The sequence below is a fragment of the Tursiops truncatus genome, chromosome 7 (assembly GCF_011762595.2).
Source record: "Tursiops truncatus isolate mTurTru1 chromosome 7, mTurTru1.mat.Y, whole genome shotgun sequence".
In the NCBI taxonomy this organism is placed as follows: domain Eukaryota; kingdom Metazoa; phylum Chordata; class Mammalia; order Artiodactyla; family Delphinidae; genus Tursiops; species Tursiops truncatus.
In genome coordinates, this window is record NC_047040.1 from 51526232 (window position 1) to 51548293 (window position 22062).

General features: G+C 36.4%; 1 protein-coding gene across 2 annotated transcripts in view; it reads left to right on the top strand.

The window, feature by feature from the left end:
- CERKL (CERK like autophagy regulator) overlaps window positions 1-22062 on the top strand; it is a 146816-nt gene that overhangs the window by 32454 nt on the left and 92300 nt on the right. For both annotated transcript variants that reach the window (XM_019931577.3, XM_019931578.3), the window contains exon 2: window positions 11766-12008. In XM_019931577.3, coding sequence (XP_019787136.1) covers window positions 11766-12008 — 243 coding nt within the window. The remainder of the gene's footprint in view (window positions 1-11765; window positions 12009-22062) is intronic.

Below are 22062 nucleotides of genomic sequence, written 5' to 3' on the forward strand. Positions count from 1 at the left end.
TTCATTTGTAGCAGAACTGCTTTTTGCACATTTCCTAGTTCACCACACATAATATTAAAAAGAAATATACTAAAGAGCAGAGAGTTTTTTTAAAAATTGAAGTGTTACTGCTTCATCAAGGACAGTTAAGTGAAACTTCTTTTTTTTAAACTGTGAGTTTGAGGTGATGAAGGATGCAACAATTATTAATGGAATTTAGTGTCACTGCCTTGATTCATGGTGACACCAGGAGTTTTAACCACGGTTGCCTTTTCACCATCCATGCAAATGTCAGCACAGTGAAAAAGGCAAATAACATCTCTAGTATTATTATAAAAATCATGTTGACCCTATATACCTTCTGAGATTACACATTGAGAATATCTAATTGATTGACTTAATTTGCCAATTTCTCCATTTGTCAGTATGAAACAACAGTGTAAGTATAGATATACTTTTATTAATGGTAGATATAGGAAAAAAAACTGATTTCTAAGAGCTCACTAAGATATATGGAACATGAGTAAATTATGTATCAAGAAAAGAGCTTTAGAACAGAAGATTGTCTATGATTGGAAGTCAACCTAAATTTTCAATTATACTGATTTTTAAAATACTGATTTTATGTGGTATTTGTGATTAAACAGACTATGTAATTTAAAATTGTTAATGTCACTCTGTATCATAGGCATTAAATGTTGTTTTGAATAAGAATTACATATTGTCTGTATTTCAAATCATCAAAACAATAATATTTAATTTTTTGCCTGATTAGTTCATTTTGGACTTCATGCAAAAGTACCTATGTATCTCCAGGTGCTTAGTTCTTAAGAGAAGTACCTAAGCTGTTTACACATGATAGAAATAACTAAGTGGGAAAAAAAATTGCAGATAAGAAATTGAGCATTAATGTTTTATTTGGTATGACAAAAATGTGACTTTTTGGTATGGGATTGGCATTTATCTCTCAGTAAGTGATAAGTTTAGAATTTCCTCTATAATTCTTTTACTAGATAATTCTATTTCTTGTCACTCTTGATAAGTATATATATTTAGGAACTTAAACTTTTATGCTAACATGTTAAGTCATAATTCTTGAGGATAGTAATGCATTGTGATGGTTTTTCAGTAAATTACTGGTGCAGCCCTATTTGTTTAAACCCTGGTTTAACCTGATTATTAACAATTAAATTGTGTTTTCTCCTTACAGTTAAAGTGTATTCAAATTTATTGGTCCCTTGCTTCACAGATTTATCTCAGTATGTGGTATATTCAAACAGAATTTTGTATTTTTAATTAGGGGATTAGATAAGTAATTCTGAAGAGCTGGAAAAAAAAATTGTTAGACATCACATTGCTTAACCATCTAATATACCATAAGTGTGTGTCTACACTCTGTTGTGGGAGCCATCTATCAGGCAGGCTTGTTTTTCAGGCAGTATTTTAAAGAGTGGACATGTGCAGGAACTGTGAGCGCAATTAGCGCCAAGCAGATAAATCCATCTCTAATCCTGTTTACGGTCTGCATCAGACAGATGTGCCAAGATTGATTTAGACAAGCCCTGGGCTTACAGTAATATTTTTAAAAGTGCCATTCACTGTTCTATTTCTGTTAAACCTTTGCTAAATATTCTTAAGTGTTGTTGGTTTTACTCTTCTTGTTAACCACTGTAACCTACTTTAAGCAGGTCCTGCTTTGCTTTCATGGTGACAGGGTAACCTGCCAGGAGAGGTTATCTTTATTCCTTATAATTAAATTGACTTTTCCCCCCAAGAAAATACAACAATAGGAAGTGGGTGCTGAATTAAATAAATAGCATGATATCCAATAGACGTATACTTAAATCCCATGCTGGAACAGATGGTCCCCAGCATCTATGTAAGTAATGTGAGAGGACAGTTAATGTTCTGAAACAACTAGCTATCACCAATATGATCCTAATGAACCAATAGATTTCAAATAATAAACCACTTGCCACAAAGAAAAACATATAAATATATATCATCTGTAAGGTTTTAATTCTCATAATCTGAGAAAGTGTCTATAAATGATTCTTATATTTTTATCTACTATTATCAAATATCAATTTATGGATAAAGTTTGACTTCATATTTTTCACCAGTAAAGCTATGTTTTAACATTAAGGTAAAATTAAAGTTATATTTAAACTACACCCCCCGAAGTATGTTTTCTTTTCATTAAAAAAAATATTTTTAATTCCCCTTTTACATACTGTCTGCATGTGTTAGGTTGTGCATGGAAATGTGGCTTTTGCTTCGTTATGAAAACATTTGCTTTTATACATGGCAGAAACTTGTTGTATACTCTAACAGAGGTGGCTGGTGTGGGGATCGAAGCAGCTATCTTGCAGATGAAAAAGTAAGCAGAGATAAAAGACCTAAATATGTTTCAGCATTTATAAATTTACAAATAAAATAGGTTATAAATCAAAAGCAGTATTTTTCTGATTCACATAGAGAATAAAGAGAGTCTGAGTCATTCTTAAGGTATTACTTATAAAGGGGTGTAGATAAGTGGTCAATTTTTATAGACCCTAAAACAGTAGTCTTCACTCTGAATATGGTTTATTTTCTTTTTTTTCCCTCTTTAATCATGTTTTTCATAAATATTTGTATTTTCTAAATGTGTCCCAAAGAGTAAGTGTTTTGGTATGGGGGTTGAGGAGAAACAGTGACCTTCTTAGATTTTTAGCTTATCCTATCAGATGATCTCTAGAACCTTCAGCCTTCACTGGGGGTTAGCCTGAGGGCTTTCCACCTAGAAACCTGAGGACCCTTCGGCCTTAGCTCTCTTTCAAGTCTTGGAAACCAATGTCCTGTTGCCCCGCAGAGCCAGCTGGCCCACTGCTTATATCTTAAGAACTTCAAAAAACAAAAATAAGACATAGACAAGCACCATCTAATCTGATGATGGATTAAACAATATTTAGACAGTTCCAAGCCATTAAATAAAACCATTTTAAATTCAAGTTCACAGAATTCTAACAAGTTTTAATCCTAAAGACCATATTCAGAAGAAGAAAATAATTTTCTATAAAACTAGTATACACATCTTCACATATGTTAGGAAACAGTTTTATTCAAAATCAGGTGTATCCTGTGATTAGAGAGAACTGGGCAGATTTACTCATGTCACGTAAATGATTAACATTGGAGAAATGAATAATAGGCCAGAATTACTATGTAGGAAATTGGCACCTGAGAGATCTCTATAGCTGCTGAGAAAAAGAGTGCTGAAGAACATTTGCATATTGTTAGAAGTTCGTAAAACAAAAACTGTTTTATTCACAGATCAATTATCTTTATTTTCATTTCAAGTAAAAACAAAATGTTTGTTCTAAATCTGCAGTTCTTCCTCTTAGTTTCCTGTTGTCACCCCGGCAAAGAGACCACGTGAAAACCCCAAATTTGAATCAGTGGGCAAATGTGGGAAGAGATTAGAAGCCTGAGCAGGGAAAGCAGGAAATACTACTCAGAGAGTTACAGGGATTTTCAGAATTTTCACTTCTGTCAGCTCCTGGTTGCTACATTCTAACTTTCCATTTCCTTGAAGGTTACCCTGAAGTTTCAGATGAAATACAGTTGACCCTTGAACAACATGGGTTTGAACTGCATGCGTCCATATATATGCAGATTTTTTAAAATAGTAAATAGTGGGTGGTTGTTTGCGTCCTTGGGTGTGGAACCACGAATGGGGGGAACTGTGGATACGGAGGGACAGCTATAAATTATATGAGGATTTTTGGCAGCACTGAGGGTGCAGCCCTAAGCCCTGAGTTGTTTAAGGATCAGCTCTGCTACTCAGTTAAGACACGTCGGTGGGGCTTCCCTGGTGGTGCAGTGATTAAGAATCCTCCTGACAATGCAGGCGGCATGGGTTTGAGCCCTGGTCTGGGAAGATCCCACATGCCGCGGAGCAACAAAGCCCTTGCACCACAACTACTGAGCCTAAGCTCTAGAGCCCGTGAGCCACAACTACTGAAGCCCATGCACCTAGAGCCCGTGCTCTGCAACAAGAGAAGCCACCACAGTGAGAAGCCCATGCACAGCAATGAAGACCCAGTGCAGCCAAAAATAAATAAATTTATTTTAAGAAATAAATAAAAAAGACATTGGTGGTTTGCTGTTTTCCTACAGAATAGAGACAGAATAATGGTTTGCCTACTGTTTTAAGTTTGACTAGAATAAAAAACAGATCCAGAGGATCAGACGAGTGTGTGTTTACTTGAAGAAGGTCCTTACTAATGTGAAATGTGGGTAAAGACCAGCCAAATTGCTTGGATGTAAATCTTGGATCTGGCCCCTACCAGGTGTATGACCGTGGACAAGTTATGTAAACACTCTGGCCTGAATTCCTTCTCTTTTAGGAAAAAGCATCTACCTCAGGTTAGTAGATCCACAGGTTAAGGATTAAATGAGATAATAGATGTAAAGTGCTTATAGCAATGATATAGCACAGTGATATAGCACATGCTCATTAAATATTAGCTACCCTTACATTTTAGAAAATGGGATTTTTTTTTTTGCGGTACGCGGGCCTCTCACTGTTGTGGCCTCTCCCCTTGCGGAGCACAGGCTGCGGACGTGCAGGCTCAACGGCCATGGCTCACGGGCCCAGCCGCTCCGCGGCATGTGGGATCTTCCCGGACCGGGGCACGAACCCGTGTCCCCTGCATCGGCAGGCGGATTCTCAACCACTGCGCCACCAGGGAAGCCTAGAAAATGGGATTTTAACAATTAAAACTATGATCAGGAACTATTTTAGGATGAGCAAAGGAAACATCTTTTTCAATTAATTACAGAAATACTTTCATTGTAGGAAAATTAGAAATTCATATACGCAAACTAAATCACAAACTCATTCTCCTTCCAAGTTTTCATATGCATCTTCATACATATGTGCATATGGAAATATATTCCACATGCATTATGTGTTCAGTAAATATATACAAAACAGTAATGGAAATGTGCACTGTTTTAGACACTTTTCTAGTCAGATTTCTACATTTTAATGACTGAATTGCATTCTGGTATATGAGTCTGCTTCATTTATCAGAACCAATACTCTGTTATTTCATATTCAGGTTGTTTCCAAGTTTCACTCAAATAATGCTTGGGTAAGCATTCTTTTAGCTAAATTGTGCATGTTACTTATTCCCTTAGGGTAAATTCCTGGAAGTAAATTGCTGGATCAAAAATATGCATATTTTAAAGCACTTTCCCTTCTCTCCATTTTAAAAAAAATATAAAATGTAATGCTGACTACAGAGAGGGAGGTTTTTAAGAAAAAATTAATCTTATACTCCCTCATATCTCTCTTTTCATGGGTAACCACTGTTTATTTTCCCCTTGGGTTTTTTTCTCCTTTTAAAGAAATGAGATCAAATTTCTCAGATTATTTTGTTACTTGCTTTTATTCCACTTATTCATACCTCTTAACATGAGTGTCTTTCCAGATTAGAACACAAAGATCTAATTTGCTCATTTGTGAGTTGAAGATTATGATTAAACTGTTCTCCTATTGAAGAACATGAATATTGCTTCAAATATTTTTGCTATTATAAATGCTGCAATTAACATTTTGAAATCTTTTGATACGTATTCCCAACTTGTTCTCCAGCAGTTACCATTTTTGCATTCCCACCAGTGCTGGGAGTGGTTCCCTTTACCGACATCATCACTGAGCATTATTTTTGATCTTGTGCCAATCTAAAAGGCAAAAAATGGTATCTTGTTGTTTTAATTTGCATTTCTTTGATTACTAATTAGATTGAACTTTCTCGTATGTTCATTGGTCAATTTGCATTTCTTCTTCTGTGAAATGCCTGTCTGGGCCTTTTATGTACTTTTCCACTAAAGTGTTTCTTTTCTTGATTAAATAGATTATTTAACTGTCATATGTTGCAAATATTTCTGCCCAGTTGGCTTTTGTTTGTGACTTCTTATGGGTCTTTAGGACTTTATTGGCATTAAATAACTTCTGTGTTGAGTATCTCAGTCTCTGTAATGTCTGCCTTTATTGCCATGCTATGGCTTTACTAATTTATGGTTATATAAAGTTCTTTCTAATCTAGGAATATTGGTGTATATTATGAAATAGAGATCTAGTTTTTCTTTTCTTTTTTAAAGATGAACCAGTTCTAAATCACCTTTCACTGAATATTTCCCACTGAACTTGGATACTACCATTATCACATTAGTGACTTAAAATATTTACAAGTATTTCTTTGGACCATTCATTTATCTATTCCTAGATGTTTAAATTATTATAGCCTTAAAAAATAGTATTTTATCTGACTGCGTATGTACTTCCCCTCATTACTGTTAAAACATTTTCTTCATTAATATATTTATTCCAAGAAAATTTGCAAATCATTTGATTAGGTTCCTTGCCCCTTACATCAAAGAAAATACCATTGAGATTTTGACTGGAATTGCATTAATGTAGTTATTAATAATGAGAATACTGGCATAAAAATATGTAATCTTCGAACTTGGTATGCCTTCATTTATTCAATTCTTTGTCTCTCAGTTTATTTTGAATGGCCTTTTCCACCCAAGCAAGTCCAGGATCATTTTGCTAAATTTGTTTCTGGATAATAATTTGCATAGGATCTCTTTATCTCCATTATGCTTTCTTTCTAGGTATTGATATATTTGTAACCAGCTTCCTTACTGGCTATTCTTATTAGTTCTATTGGTTTTAAGTTGACTCTTTTGAGTTTTGTGAATATATTGTGATACTATCTATAAATAGTTATAGTTTCAGCTGTCCCTCTACCCCTTCCACCATCAGTTGTTTTTATTTCATTTTCCTTATGTATGATAGTGACCAGAATGTCCAGAATAATTGAGAATAGTAAGAATGATAATAGGTATTCTCGCCCTGTTTCCGTAAATTTTTCTAGTTTTCACTACTAAGTTGGATCTTGGCTGTTGGTTTAGTATCTTTAAATTTGCAGTTTACAAGAGATTTTAACTAGGAATAGTCATTGAATTGTTTACTGCCAAAGTAGAGCACACACGGCAAGGAATTCAGACTAATATAGGACTTCGAGTGAAAAGTGTATATTTCATCCCTCTATTTTTTTTCCTCAGTGGTCCTTCCCTCCTTTTCTACTTCCCTCCTTTGGAGCTCTTATTTGCTGTATGTTTGACTACGTAAATACTCAAATTGACATGAGACGCAAGGTTATAACGAATATTATAAGTTTAGCCTAGAAGAAATTATTTGTAACATATATCATGCATATATAATAAAGGATTAATTTCAAGAATATTTGAAGGACTCCTACAGATTAGAAGAAATAGACAAGCAACCAAATAGAAATAGGGAAATGCATTTGTAGAGGCAACTCTTTTAAGAAATACAAATGAAAAATAAAAGATGTTCAACTTTATTGATTGTTTAACTGATTTTTGGAAAAGTACTCGCAGATATAATCAAGAATATAAATTCCTTTAGGGTAGGGAAGTGCTATGACCTGTCTATAACATTTAGCTTATGAAGCAGACACCCAGTAGCACCCGTATATGGGAGGCCAGTTTCTTTACACTTCACAAGGTATCATTTGCCATACAGACAGTACATACCACAGGGTGAGGATTTGTCGGGACCTTTGAAAGCCTGCTTCATTCCATTCTTTTTTTTTTTTTTTTTTTTTTTGTGGTACGCGGGCCTCTCACTGCTGTGGCCCCTCCCGTTGCGGAGCACAGGCTCCGGACGCGCAGGCTTAGCGGCCATGGCCCACGGGCCCAGCCGCTCCGCGGCATGTGGGATCTTCCCGTACCGGGGCACGAACCCGCGTCCCCTGCATCGGCAGGCGGATTCTCAACCACTGCGCCACCAGGGAAGCCCCGATTCCATTCTTGACGGTAGTGGAAGGATGTAAGCTCTCCCTGGCCCCTCCCAATTGTTCTAGAGACCCTGGCCATATGCCTACCTGCTCAACAAGTGCAAATAACTTGTACTAAGCCCACCAGCTGCAGATATCTTAATGATGATTTACTGTGAAAGAGCTTGGTTTCCCTCATATATAACACGTACTGTCCAGCTTTAGTTTCTAAGATATTCTTCCTGAGAAGGAACCAGGCTCCTTGAGGAATCCAGATGAGCTTGAAACACTATGCTGTTATAAGAAAGAAAGGTTATTTTCAAAGCTATTGGGATATTGTAACAAAGGAGGCAGATGGGAGGAACTCTCACTGGTCATTCTGTACCAATTTGGAGTATTCAAGTGGAAACAAGAATTTTAATTAATTGAAAAGTTGAGTCTATAAAAGGTCCTAACTTTATTATATGGTCAAAGGGAACAAACAATCTAAAATATGCTACAGCTGCATTTTCAAAATGTGTTCTAGGACCCTCTCAGGGAGTTTGGGAGATCAAAGCTATTTTCATAATTTTATTAAGAAGTTATTTGTTATTTGCACTCTTATTCTGTCTCGAGGGTACAGTTGAGTTTTCCAGAGGCTGAGATATGTGGTGACATATTTGCCCTGATGGCTAATACAGTGTGTGCTTTGTATTCTTGTGTTTAAAAAAGTCTCTGTTTTGATGTCTAATATGGTAAATATCAATAGATATAACCTCCATAAACAAAAGCTATTTGGGGCCCTCAGTCTTTAAGAATGTAAATGGGCTCTGAGACCAAAGAGATTGAGAGCCATTGAACTAGAGAAAAGTCAATCTTACCAACATGGGTTAATCCATTAGTACTTACAGAAGAGTGGGTGGGTTGACTCACTCTGTTCATGAAGGCATGTGGGACATTTTGGCTTCTGATGATACATTATTTTCACTCTGTTGATTAAGTGATGATTGTAGTAATAGTGATGGCTGTTTTATTTTCTAGAATATATAAATGTTTCCCATTGAAGTGATACTTTGAGGGTATTGATTCTCAGGTCACCGGGTGACAATAGAAGTAGACGGTACGCAGACCTGAAGCTTGAGCTTTCTGAGGAAATGACAGGCCTGAAAATTTGCCTGTGGGTTCACCCTATCCCACTGCCATAAGCACCGAGAGAAGAACTTGTCTTTGTTTCTTTTTCAGTGGTACATGTGCTTTGGGAGCAATTGGGCTGTTTGCTGAATGGTTGGGAAAGGCCCCCAAACTCCCTGAGAATGCAGAGAAAGAACTTAAATCACCTGAAAATTTTTGCTCCAGTCTGAGAATATCTTTATGCCTGCTTAAGGCCTAAGAAAGCTGAGAGAGGGCCTCTGCTTCCTGGGGCTATTTTAGCGCTGGTACCATTTCTACATCTGTTTCTATTGATTTCTTTGTCTCTTATCTTGGCTGGTATTTTTCTGCCTTTTTACATGTGTAGTGATTTGTGATTGAATGAGAGCAATTGTGAATTTTACCATTTAGAGTTGCTAAATATTTTCGTATTCCTGTAAATGCTTTTCTTTTTTTCTTTTTTAACATCTTTATTAGAGTATAATGGTGTGTCAGTTTCTGCTTTATAACAAAGTGAATCAGTTATACATACACATATGTCCCCATATCTCTTCCCTCTTGCATCTCCCTCCATCCCTATCCCATCCCTCTAGGTGGTCACAAAGCACCGAGCTGATCTCCCTGTGCTATGTGGCTGCTTCCCACTAGCTATCTGTTTTACGTTTGGTAGTGTATATATGTCCATGCCACTCTCTCACGTTGTCACAGCTTAACTTCCCCCTCCCCATATCCTCAAGTCCATTCTCTAGTAGGTCTGCATCTTTATTCCCGTCTTGCCCCTCGGTTTTTCTGACCATTTTCTACTTTTTTTTTTTTTTAGATTCCATATATATGTATTAGCATACAGTATTTGTTTTTCTCTTTCTGACTTACTTCACTCTGTATGACAGACTCTAGGTCCATCCACCTCACTACAAATAACTCAGTTTCGTTCCTTTTTATGGATGAGTAATATTCCATTGTATATATGTGCCACATCTTCTTTATCCATTCATCTGTTGATGGACACTTAGGTTGCTTCCATGTCCTGCAACTGACAAAGGATTAATCTCCAAAACATACAAGCAACTCATGCAGCTCAATATCAAAAAAACAAACAACCCAATCCAAAAATGGGCAGAAGACCTAAACAGACATTTCTCCAAAGAAAATATACAGATTGCCAACAAACACATGAAAGAATGCTCAACATCATTAATCATTAGAGAAATGCAAATCAAAACTACAATGAGATATCATCTGACACCGGTCAGAATGGCCATCATCAAAAAATCTACAAACAGTAAATGCTGGAGAGGGTGGGGAGAAAAGGGAACCCTCTTGCACTGTTGGTGGGAATGTAAATTGATGCAGCCACTATGGAGAACAGTATGGAGATTCCTTAAGAAACTAAAAATAGAACTACCATATGACCCAGCAATCCCACTACTGGGCATATACCCTGAGAAAACCATAATTCAAAAAGAGTCATGTACCAAAATGTTCATTGCAGCTCCAGTAAATACTCTTGAGCTTTGTTCTAGGATGTTAAGTTACTTGGAAACACTTGAATCCTTTTGAGGGTTGCTCTTAAGCTTTGTTAGGTGGAATCAGAGCAGCCTTTGGTCAGCTCACTAACGAGACAATACTTTTTTAAGTGCTCTCCCCAAAGTCCCACGAATTTCATTATTTTTCCACTTTGGCTGGTGGAAACACCTGTGTGATCTCTGAGTGTTGTTCTCTCTAATCCTTTGGGTAATTCTTTCCCTGGCCTCACACATATACAGATCCATGCTCAGCTGAAGATTCAGGGGGAAGATCTATAGAGTTCTCTTTCTTTTTATAATAATTTTCCAAGTGAACTCTAAGTCATCTTGGCTTTCCTGGCTCCTCAGTCCTCCTCAACTCAGGGAGACAACCAGACTCCACCAGGGTTCCGCTCCCTGTGGCCTGGGACAGTCGGCTTGTAATCATATGGCTTCTTTGTTTTCCCCCTCTCAGGAATCACTGTCCCGTGCTACCTAATGTCCCATGTCTGAAACTGATGTTTCCTTTCTCTGGTGTGCTCTTTTAGTCGTTTCAGGCAGAAGGTAAAAGCATTCCCTGTGATTCCATGTGGGCCAGAGTGGAAGTTTTGAAAGTACTATTTTTAAAGTATAAAACACTTCTACTTTGAGAGTCAGTTGAAAAAGTCCATTATCACAACAACAGGTGTTTTCTGACCTGTGTTTAAACATAACCAGTAAAATTTCATGCCACTATAAAATAAAGTCTGACTATAGTAAGATTCAGGTGCATCTTTCTTTTTAGAATAGCAGGCATTCATAATGCTTTCTGCTCACAGTAATCTTGCTCTGTTTCCTTTTTGCATATGTGTTACTTTCCCTAGAATGTAAATTTTCTTTCCTTTACATGTTGCCTTCAACAACCTGTCATAAACTCACTTCTGTTAGTGAATTCTCTTCTTTCCGTTACTTTACTCTGTCCTTGTAAGTACCAGGAAGCCTCTTGCATGATACTCACTTATTATTATTGAAATGTTGCTTTTTTTATGTTCCTGGAATTCTTCATACATTGAATATTCTCAGATTCTGAATGTCCTAGGCCTTGTGTGGCAGGGACTCCCTTCCACTTCTTCTATTTATGGGAAAATAGACCCAATTTTTCTTTTTTTATCCCCACCCATCTCATACAGGACTTGACATAAAGCATAATCAGTAAAATAACAGATGATAACGATTTTGTGGGTTTTCACTATTTATTATTCATACATATAAGATATAGACACAGTGGTTTTGATTAGAAAATTTAATTTCTTTTCAGGTGATTCCAAGTATAATTTTCTACATAAAGAAGAATTTATTGAACTCAAAGACATATTCTCTGTCAAACTGAAACGGCGTTATTCAGTTAAACAGCAGAGAAGTGGTACTTTATTAGGAATCACACTCTTCATATGTTTGAAAAAGGAACAAAATAAATTAAAGGATTCTACACTTGATCTTATTAATTTAAGTGAAGACCACTGTGACGTATGGTTTAGACAGTTCAAGAAAATTTTGGCAGGTAAGTACTCCTTGTGGAGATTTTTAATGAGTCTAGTTTCCTTGACGTAGGTTATTAATCTAAACATGACACTGTATTTATCAGTACAGTAACCCTTGATTATGTTGAGGTCATTTGCTTCTGTTGTTAGTTTGTTAAGTGTTTTTATCATGAAAGGTGTTGAATTTGGTCACATGCTTTTTCTACATCAATTGAAATAATCATATGGCTTTTTCCTTTCATTCTATTAATGTGGTGTATTACATTGATTGATTTTCATATGTTGAACCATCCTTGCATTCCAGGAATAAATCCCACATGGTCATGGTATATAATTCTTTTAATATTTTACTGAATTTGGTTTGCTAGTATTTTGTTGAGGATTTTAACATTGATATTTGTGAGAAATATCTGTGTGTAGTTTTCTTTTCTGCTTTTATTATCTTTTTTCTGACTTTGCTATCAAGGTGATGCTGACCTTATAGAATGACTTAGGAAATAACTGTTGAATGACCTCTTCCTTAAAGAAACTTTGATCATCTGAAATAAAACAATTCTTAAATATTTTTTTTCACTTGTTATTTTTCTATTAATGTTTCTTTTGAGCTTATATTGGAATTTGCTTTTCTTCCACCTACACATTGATGGCAAGTGCATATATGTACTGGATGGCTTGAGAATAACAGTTTTTTTTAAATTGGAGTATAGTTGATTTACAATATTGTGTTAGTTTCAGGTGTACAGCAGTGTGATTTGGTTATACATATATATATGTATGTGTGTGTGTGTGTGTATATATGTATATTCCTTTTTTTTCTATTCTTTTCTGTTCTTTTCTATTCTTTTTTATTACAAGATATTGAATACAGTTCCCTGTGTTATACAGTAAATTCTTGTTGTTTATCTGTTTTATATATGGTAGCGTGCATCTGTTAATCCCATACTCCCAATTTATCCCTCCCCCCCTTTCCCTTTGGTAACCATAAGTTTGTTTTCTATGTCTGTGAGTTTGGGTTTTTTAAATAAGTTCATCTGTACTATTTTTTAGATTCCACATAAAAGTGATATCATAATATTTATCTTTCTCTGTCTGACTTACCTAGTATGATAATCTCTACATACATGTTGCTGAAAATGGCATTATTTCATTCTTTTTTATGGCTGACTAATATTCCATTGTGTGTGTGTGTGTGTGTATCACATCTTCTTTATCCATTCATCTGTGGATGGACACTTAGGGTGCTTCCATGTCCTGGCTATTGTAAAAAGTGCCTCCATGAATGTTGGGGTGCATGTATCTTTTTGAATTAAAGTTTTCATCTTTTCCAAGTATATGCTCAGGAGTGGCATTGCTGGATCAGACAGTAACTATTTGTAGTTTTTTGAGGACCCTCCACACTGTTCTCCATAGTGGCTGCACCAATTTACATTCCCACCAACAGTGCAAGAGGGTTCCCTTTTCTCCACATCCTCTCCAGCATTTATTATTTGTAGACTTTTTGATGATGGCCATTCTGACTGGTGTGGGGTGATACCTCATTGTAGTTTTGATTTGCCGTTCTCTAATAATTAGTGATGGTGAGCATCTTTTCATGTGCCTGTTGTCCATCTGCATGTCTTCTTTGGAGAAATGTCTGTTTAGGTCTTCTGTCCATTTTTGGATTGGGTTGTTTGTTTTTTGAAATTGAGTTGTATGCACTGTTTGTATATTTTGGAAATTAAGCCCTTGTCAGTCACATCATTTGCAATTCTCTCCCAGTCTATAGGTTGTCTTTTGTTTTTGTTTATGGTTTCCTTTGCTCTACAAATCTTATAAGTTTGATTTATAGGTCTCATTTGTTTATTTTTGCTTTTATTTACATTGCCTTGGGAGACTGACCTAAGAAAACATCAGTGCTATTTATGTCAGCGAATGTTTTGCCTATGTTCTCTTCTAGGAGTTTCATGGTGTCATGTCTCATATTTAAGTCTTTAAGCCATTTGAGTTTATATTTTGTGTATGGTGTGAGAGAGTGTTCTAACTTCATTGATGTACACATGGCTGTCCAGTGAGGATAACAGTTTTTTGAAGATAATATTTAAATTGTCTATATTTCAGGGTAGATTTTTCTGAAGGTAATATCCAGAGAAAAGAGAGCATTTACTAGAATATTATCTCCTTTTGAATTCAGTTGTATCTAAAATTTCTGAATGGCATTTATATTTTACATTTTAAATAAAGTGCATGAATAGACATATAAAGCAAATTGGATTTCTAAAGGTATCTAGGTAAAGTATAATCAAACTGAGTTTTAGGACTTTTTTCTTCTCATAAACTTGTAAGTCTTGCTTTCTTTTTTTTCGTTTTTTGTTTTGGCCATTTCTTCCTGTTTGCCAGATTGATCAAGGTAGAGGCAGCTGGTGTAGTTGATGCACAGCTTGGGGTAAGATGACTCAGGACAGAGATGGGTGCCAGACAAAGAGCAGGCACATGGCGAGGTTAGAAATTTTCAGGCCAGGAATCATTGACCAAGAAGACTGAGGACCCAAGTTGGTCAAGGGCAGCCAACTGATACGATTTTATGCACAAAAGATGAGGTGAAGGGAAATATTAGAGCTAGGAGAACTGTTACTAAGTGGTCCCTTCAAAGAGACCTGATTGTTTTAAGAAGACAGGAAACTACAGAGGCTGTAGTTTGGTTCATCTCTCTGGAAACATACAGGAAAAAAAAAAAAAAAAAAAAATATATATATATATATAAAAGTATTCCACTTTAATGGTGAGTCTTTTACAGTGTTCTTATTTTAAATTCATTTGAGAAGAGATAAAAGAAGTTAAAATGAAAATGAAAACTTAATTGAATAAATTTCCTTAGATGGGCAGGTATTCGTGGGACTTGAATGGTCTATAAAATAAGAATGTGTCATTTGATTAGGAGAGGCAAAGCTCTTCCTTGCATTGACGGTCTGAGGAAGTCTCCCCAGGGGCTTATGAAGGGCTGGCTGAGTGATGTGAGAGACAACTTCCGCAATATATCTCACCCATAAGACCAAAAGCAAGTAAGCAGAGGGCATCACAAGAAAGCCCAGTTCCGTAAAAGCAATTTTATTGGAGTAGAGCAACTTGTCCAAACACACACACACCACAAAAATACTGTCCACATATTTTTTCAGTTTAATGAATGACGTTTTGGTTTGATCCAGGATTAAAATCTAGGCAATTATAGAGATGAATAAAGTACATATTTTTTAAGCTATCGTCCTTTGGGAATGTTACTTTTTGTACCTTTGATTTTGATAACAGTTGGAGGTAGTGAAATATATGAGGTCATATTCTCTGCCATGGTCCTGGAGGACAGAGCGATTTTGCTGATTAAAAGCAAATAGATTGACTTGAAATCAACCAATGCAAACAAACAAAACAGGTTTGAAATCATCTAATAAAAATGAAGGAACCGAATCAGGATGGTCTGAATGAATGGCTGTTCCATTTCTGCCTCTCAGTAGACTCAGTAGGTCCTATAGGAGGAGCCAACTCCTCAACCCCATGCCTCACAAAGGCAGTTCTGGGTCAGTTTCATCGTACGCAAATGCACGCTCAAGCTCCAAAGATCTCTGCCAAATGCTGCATAATACTGACACTTCCTTTCTTAAGTTTGTAATCTTAGAGCGTTTTTGTTCATATTTCTTTTACTTTCAAAGCTAGGTAATCCAGGTGTTTATTAAAATGCCTATTGTCTGAGAGTCAAATACAATTGGCTCGAGGCTCTTTCCATAAATAGAGGTGGCCTGTGTCTTTCCCACTCTTTTTGGGATGAAGTTGATTATTCACTTCTTCCTGGTCCTCTTTTGTTCTTATTTCCACAGAGTCGGGTCTCTTTGTGGATTATCTTTGTATCTCACATCCATTGTCCCTATTCTGTACCGTATATACTGCATCAGGTTTGGCAGATAGTGATTGCTGGTTTCCAAAAAAATTTTTTGACAGTCCCCAACCAAGGAATTAGTGTTTGCAATAGACCTGACGTAAGTTCAGGGGATGAGAGAAGTTTACATCACAAAACTATAAATGCCCTACATTTGAATTTTAGACATTACTATTTTTTTTTTTTTTTTTTTTTTGCGGTACGCGGGCCTCTCACTGTTGTGGCCTCTCCCGTTACGGAGCACAGGCTCCGGACGTGCAGGCTCAGCGGCCATGGCTCATGGGCCTAGCCACTCCGCGGCATGTGGGATCCTACCGGACCGGGGCACGAACCCGTGTCCCCTGCATCGGCAGGTGGACTCTCAACCACTGCGCCACCAGGGAAGCCCTAGACATTACTATTTTAAGTCCAAAGATCTTGCTTTAACTGGTTCTGTGGCAAAACAGTGAATTAAAAAAATATATATTTTTCCATTGATTTTGAATATTGTCTTTAATCAGCAAATGGATTTTTTTCCTGTAAGCTTTTACATCTTTTTCTCCTTTATTCTTCTATTAAGACAAACATGAAGAAGGTATTAAAAGCCTCAACTAGTTGGTCTTTTAGTGAGATTAGTCTAACAATTATAATTTGAGAATATTTGGATATTAAATTTTCAAATATGCACATTTATATTTTGAACTGGAGCAATGAATAAGATTTGGTGAATTTTTGAGGAAAGACCAAATTGGCAGTACTAAAAGGAGGATGAAGCCAACTCTCAAATATTGATACTTGAAGTTTCAAGACATTGACAAAGAGTAGCCAGATTAAAAAGGGTTTATGAGTATAAAAAAGGAGTCTTAGAACTGTTTCTATATTTATTTGGAAAAAAATTAACTCCTTTTACATTCCAATTTTTAATAACACAGTTGAGCACAGTATCTTTTTTATTCTTAGTAATAGAAAAGTCACCATAACTTTATTGACTAATAGTCAATATAAGTTAATTCATCCAACACACATTTTGGATCAGGCACTGTGTTAAGTGCTGGAAATACAAAAAAGAATGAAATGTAATCCTGTATAGAGCACTCTTGCCCTAGGAGACAGACAAGAAAACTCGTATTATAAATGTGTTAAGGGCCACAATGAAGATATGAAAAATTCAGTAGGGAACATCACCATTGATCATTGAATCAGAAATTTAAATCTTAAAAAATTAAGGCTGAAATGTAGTCACTGATAAGCCTAATATGTAGTCATTGTGGTGAAAGTCATTTAACGTAGTCTCTTCTGCTTTTTTTTATACCTGTGATGCAAAGATAAACATGCACAACCTTTAACTATAGCATGTGTGTACACTAGATGCATTAACTTTTATTCAATTAGGGTGTGTGATCCAGTCTCTGCATATTTGAGTTTCCTGGAAATGGTGAATTGCAAGCTTCTCTGCACCCTCAACCAACCTTTTCTCTAGGTACTATAATCTATGCTTTAAAGCATATTCATAGGCTTTCTGACAGGTATCCCATATAGGGGGACAAAACAAAGTATCCCTAAGGTGACATTTAGGGCCACTCAAAACTGAAAGATTTTCAGGAGTTGAACTGGTTGATCTTCAGTGGAGGACTTAGGGGAATGGTGTGGAAATGAAGAAAAAGATTTTAGGGCTTCCCTCGTGGTACAGTGGTTGAGAGTCCGCCTGCCGATGCAGGGGACACGGGTTCGTGCCCCGGTCCGGGAAGATCCCACATGCCATGGAGCGGCTGGGCCCGTGAGCCATGGCCACTGAGCCCGTGCGTCCGGAGCCTGTGCTCCGCAACGGGAGAGGCCACAACAGTGAGAGGCCCGCGTACTTCAAAAAAAAAAAAAAAAAAAAAGATTAAAAAAAAATCTAAAGCCTTATGCCCAAGTAACTTGGAGAGTGGTAAAGTCATAAACAGAGTGAAATCCGGACACTGGTTGATTTGAAGGAAAGATGTTCTGTTGCAGACACATTTGGCATATATAACATCTGTTGGAGATGTGCAGCAGGCTGGCAGTTTGAGAGGAGTGCATGAAGAGGTGAAGAAGAGCTGATGTGATGGGAATAGATGAAAGACTGCAAGGAAGTAGTATACTTCCTTCCTAGTTTAAAAAAAAAAAAAAGCAAAGGGCTAAATACAGAATCTTGGGGGGATACTCATACATTAAAATAGGCAGAGGAGACAAAAGCCAGAACTAAAATAGAAGGAATGGTAAAAAGAAAAAAAAAATGAAGAACCCTTTTATCATAAGACCATTGAATTTTGTGATTATATTTTGGTTTTTCTAATTTATTTGTAATATTTAATTGTTACCCAGAGACAACTGACAAAGGTATTTTTAGCCCATATTTGACTGAGTTAGTTCTGTTATCATATTTTTCTGTTTCATTTTTAAATGCTAACTTCACGAACCATTTTGATTAAACACACTTTGTCCTTGTAATATAATTTGCTCTTAGCTTCTAGTTGAACAGCCTCCAGGTTTTCAGTTCTGAAAAACAAAGAAAATAGAAAAATTACTTAAATAAATATTTGGCTTTTATTCCTAAGAAGAGCAAGTTTTCCTAGTTTCCCAAAGACGTCGAATCTGATTGCCATGTGATAATAATGATGGTTTTCATAGGATCCTTTCCTCAATAGTAAAAACCAGGGCTTCTAAACAATATTTTGTTTAATATTCATGTTGTCTTATGTAAGAAATTCATGGTAAAATATGTTTTGGGGTTTTTAAAAATCCAAACTGTATCGTGATTCATATTATCATGAACCAGGTAGAGTTTTTCTTAGGAGGAGAACATAATGATGTGAAGTTTTACTAGGATGTGCTGCCAGATGATGTACTTATAAGGAGAAATAAACTGGAAATCAACAGTATAATGGTTATCTTAAGATGAGCGTTTGTTATATATCAAAAGTATGATAGCTTCAGACATTTCGTTGTACAGTATTTGAGTTAGCAACACCTGCCTCCCTAGGGACAAATTATTTTCTGCAAGGACATTTTGTCTGAAGTATGGGTAGTTTTTCCTTTGAAGCACCAAAAAAATGATTCAAGACTTTGGTTGATGAGCATTTGAGTTGGACGTTAAAATATGAATGTCACTTAAACATTTAAAAAAATTTTTTAATTAAAAAAATTTTATTGAAATATGGTAAATTTACAGTGTTGTGTTAGGTTCAGGTATACATCAAAGCGGTTCAGTTTTATATATATTCTTTTTAAAATTTCTCTTACATTACATGTTATTACAAGATATTTAGTATAGTTCCCTGTGTAATATAGTAGGTCCTTGTTGGTTATCTATTTTATATATAGTAGTGTGCATACTTTAATCCCCAAATCCTAATTTACCCCCTCTTTAGTAACCATAAGTTTGTTTTCTATGTTTGTAAGTCTATTTATGTTTTGTGAATAAGTTCATTTGCATATATTTTTTTAGATTCCACAAATAAGTGATATCATGATATTTATTTTTTTCTGTCTGGCTTACTTCACTGAGTATGATAATCTCTAGGTCCATCCATATTACTGCAAAGAGCATTATTTCATTCTTTTTTTATGGCTGAGTAATATTCCATTGTGTGTGTGTATGTGTGTGTATATATATATATATACCACTTCTTCTTTATCCATTCATCTGTTGATGGACGTTGAGGTTGCTTCCATGTCTTGGCTATTGTAAATATTACTGCTATGAGCATTGGGGTGCATGTATCTTTTCAGATTATGGTTTTCTCCAGATATATGCCCAGGAGTGAAATTGGAGGATCATATGGTAGCTCTGTTTTTAGTTTTTTCAAGAACCTCCATACTGTTCTCCACAGTAGTTTACATTTGCACCAACAGTGTAGGAGGGTTCCTTTTTCTCCACACCCTCTCCAGGATTTATTGTTTGTAGACTTTTTAAAAAAAAATGTTTATTTATTTTCTTATTAGAAATCCATTTTATACACATCAGTGTATACATGTCAATCCCAATCTCCCAATTCATCCCACCACCACCACCACCCTCACCCCCCGCCACTTTGCCCCCTTGGTGTCCATATGTTTGTCTTCTACTTCTGTGTCTTAATTTCTGCTCTGCAAACCGGTTCATCTGTACCATTTTCTGTGTTCCACATATATGCGTTAATATATGATATTTCTCTTTCTGACATACTTCACTATGTATGACAGTTTCTAGATGCATCCACATCTCTACAAATGACCCAAGTTCGTTCCTTTTCATGGCTGAGTAATATTCCATTGTATATATATACCACATCTTCTTTATGCATTTGTCTGTCGATGGTCATTTAGGTTGCTTCCATGACCTGGCTGTTGTAAATAGTGCTTCAATGAACATTGGGGTGCAAGTGCCTTTTTCTGTTTTTTTAAATACCTTGTTTTTAACCTTAATTTTTTTTTAACATTTTTATTGGAATATAATTGCTTTACAATGGTGTGTTAGTTTCTGTTTTATAACAAAGTGAATCAGTTATACATATATCCCCATATCTTTTCCCTCTTGCATCTCCTTCCCTCCCACCCTCCCAATCCCACCCTTCTAGCTGATCACAAAGTACTGAGCTGATCTCCCTGTGCTATGTGACTGCTTCCCACTAGCTGTCTATTTTACATTTGGTAGTGTATATATGTCCATGCCACTCTCTCACTTTGTCCCAGCTTACCTTTCCCCCTCCCTGTGTCCTCAAGTCCATTCTCTAGTAGGTCTGCATCTTTATTCCCGTCCTGCTTCTAGGTTCTTCATGACCATTTTTTTTTTTAGATTCCATATATATGTGTTAGCATACGGTATTTGCTTTTCTCTTTCTGACTTACTTCACTCGGTATGACAGACTCTATGTCCATCCACCTCACTACAGATAACTCAGTTTCGTATCATTTATAGCTGAGTAATATTCCATTGTATATATGTGCCACATCTTCTTTATCCATTCATCTGTCGATGGACACTTAGGTTTCTTCCATGTCCTGGCTACTGTAAATAGAGCTGCAATGAACATTGTGGTACATGACTCTTTTTGAATTATGGTTTTCTCAGGGTATATGCCCAGTAGTGGGAATGCTGGGTCATATGGTAGTTCTATTTTCAGTTTCTTTTTGTTTTGTTTTTTGTTTTTGTGGTACGCAGGCCTCTCACTGTTCTGACCTCTCCCGTTGCAGAGCATAGGCTCTGGGCGTGCAGGCTCAGTGGCCATGGCTCACGGGCCCAGCTGCTCTGTGGCATGTGGGATCCTCCCAGACCAGGGCACGAACCCATGTCCCCTGCATCGGCAGGCGGACTCTCAACCACTGCGCCACCAGGGAAGCCCTATTTTTAGTTTTTTAAGGAACCTCCATACTGTTCTCCATAGTGGCTGTATCAATTTACATACCCACCAACAGTGCAAGACGACGGTTCCCTTTTCTCCACACCCTCTCCAGCATTTATTGTTTGTAGATTTTTTAATGATGGCCATTCTGACCAGTGTGAGATGATACCGCATTGTAGTTTTGATTTGCATTTCTCTAATGCTTAATCATGTTGAGCATTCTTTCATGTGTTTGTTGGCAATCTGTATATATTCTTTGGAGAAATGTCTATATAGGTCTTCTGCCCATTTTTGGATTGGGTGGTTGGTTTTTTGATACTGAGCTTCATGAGCTACTTGTAAATTTTTGAGATTAATCCTTTGTCAGTTGCTTCATTTGCAAATATTTTCTCCCATTCTGAGGGTTGTCTTTTGGTCTTGTTTATGGTTTCCTTTGCTGTGAAAAAGCTTTAGTTTCATTAGGTCCCATTTGTTCATTTTTGTTTTTATTTCCATTTTTCTAGGAGGTGGGACAAAAAGGATCTTGCTGTGATTTATGTCATAGAGTTCTGCCTATGTTTTCCTCTAAGAGTTTGACAGTGTGTGCCTTACGTTTAGGTCCTTAATCCATTTTGAGTTTATTTTTGAGTATGGTGTTAGGGAGTGTTCTAATTTCATTCTTTTACATGTAGCTGTCCAGTTTTCCCAGCACCAATTATTGAAGAGGCTGTCTTTTCTCCATTGTATATTCTTGCCTTCCTTATCAAAGATAAGGTGACCATAGGTGCGTGGATTTATCTCTGGGTTTTCTGTCCTATTCCATTGATCTGTATTTGTTTTTGTGCCAGTACCATACTGTCTTGATTA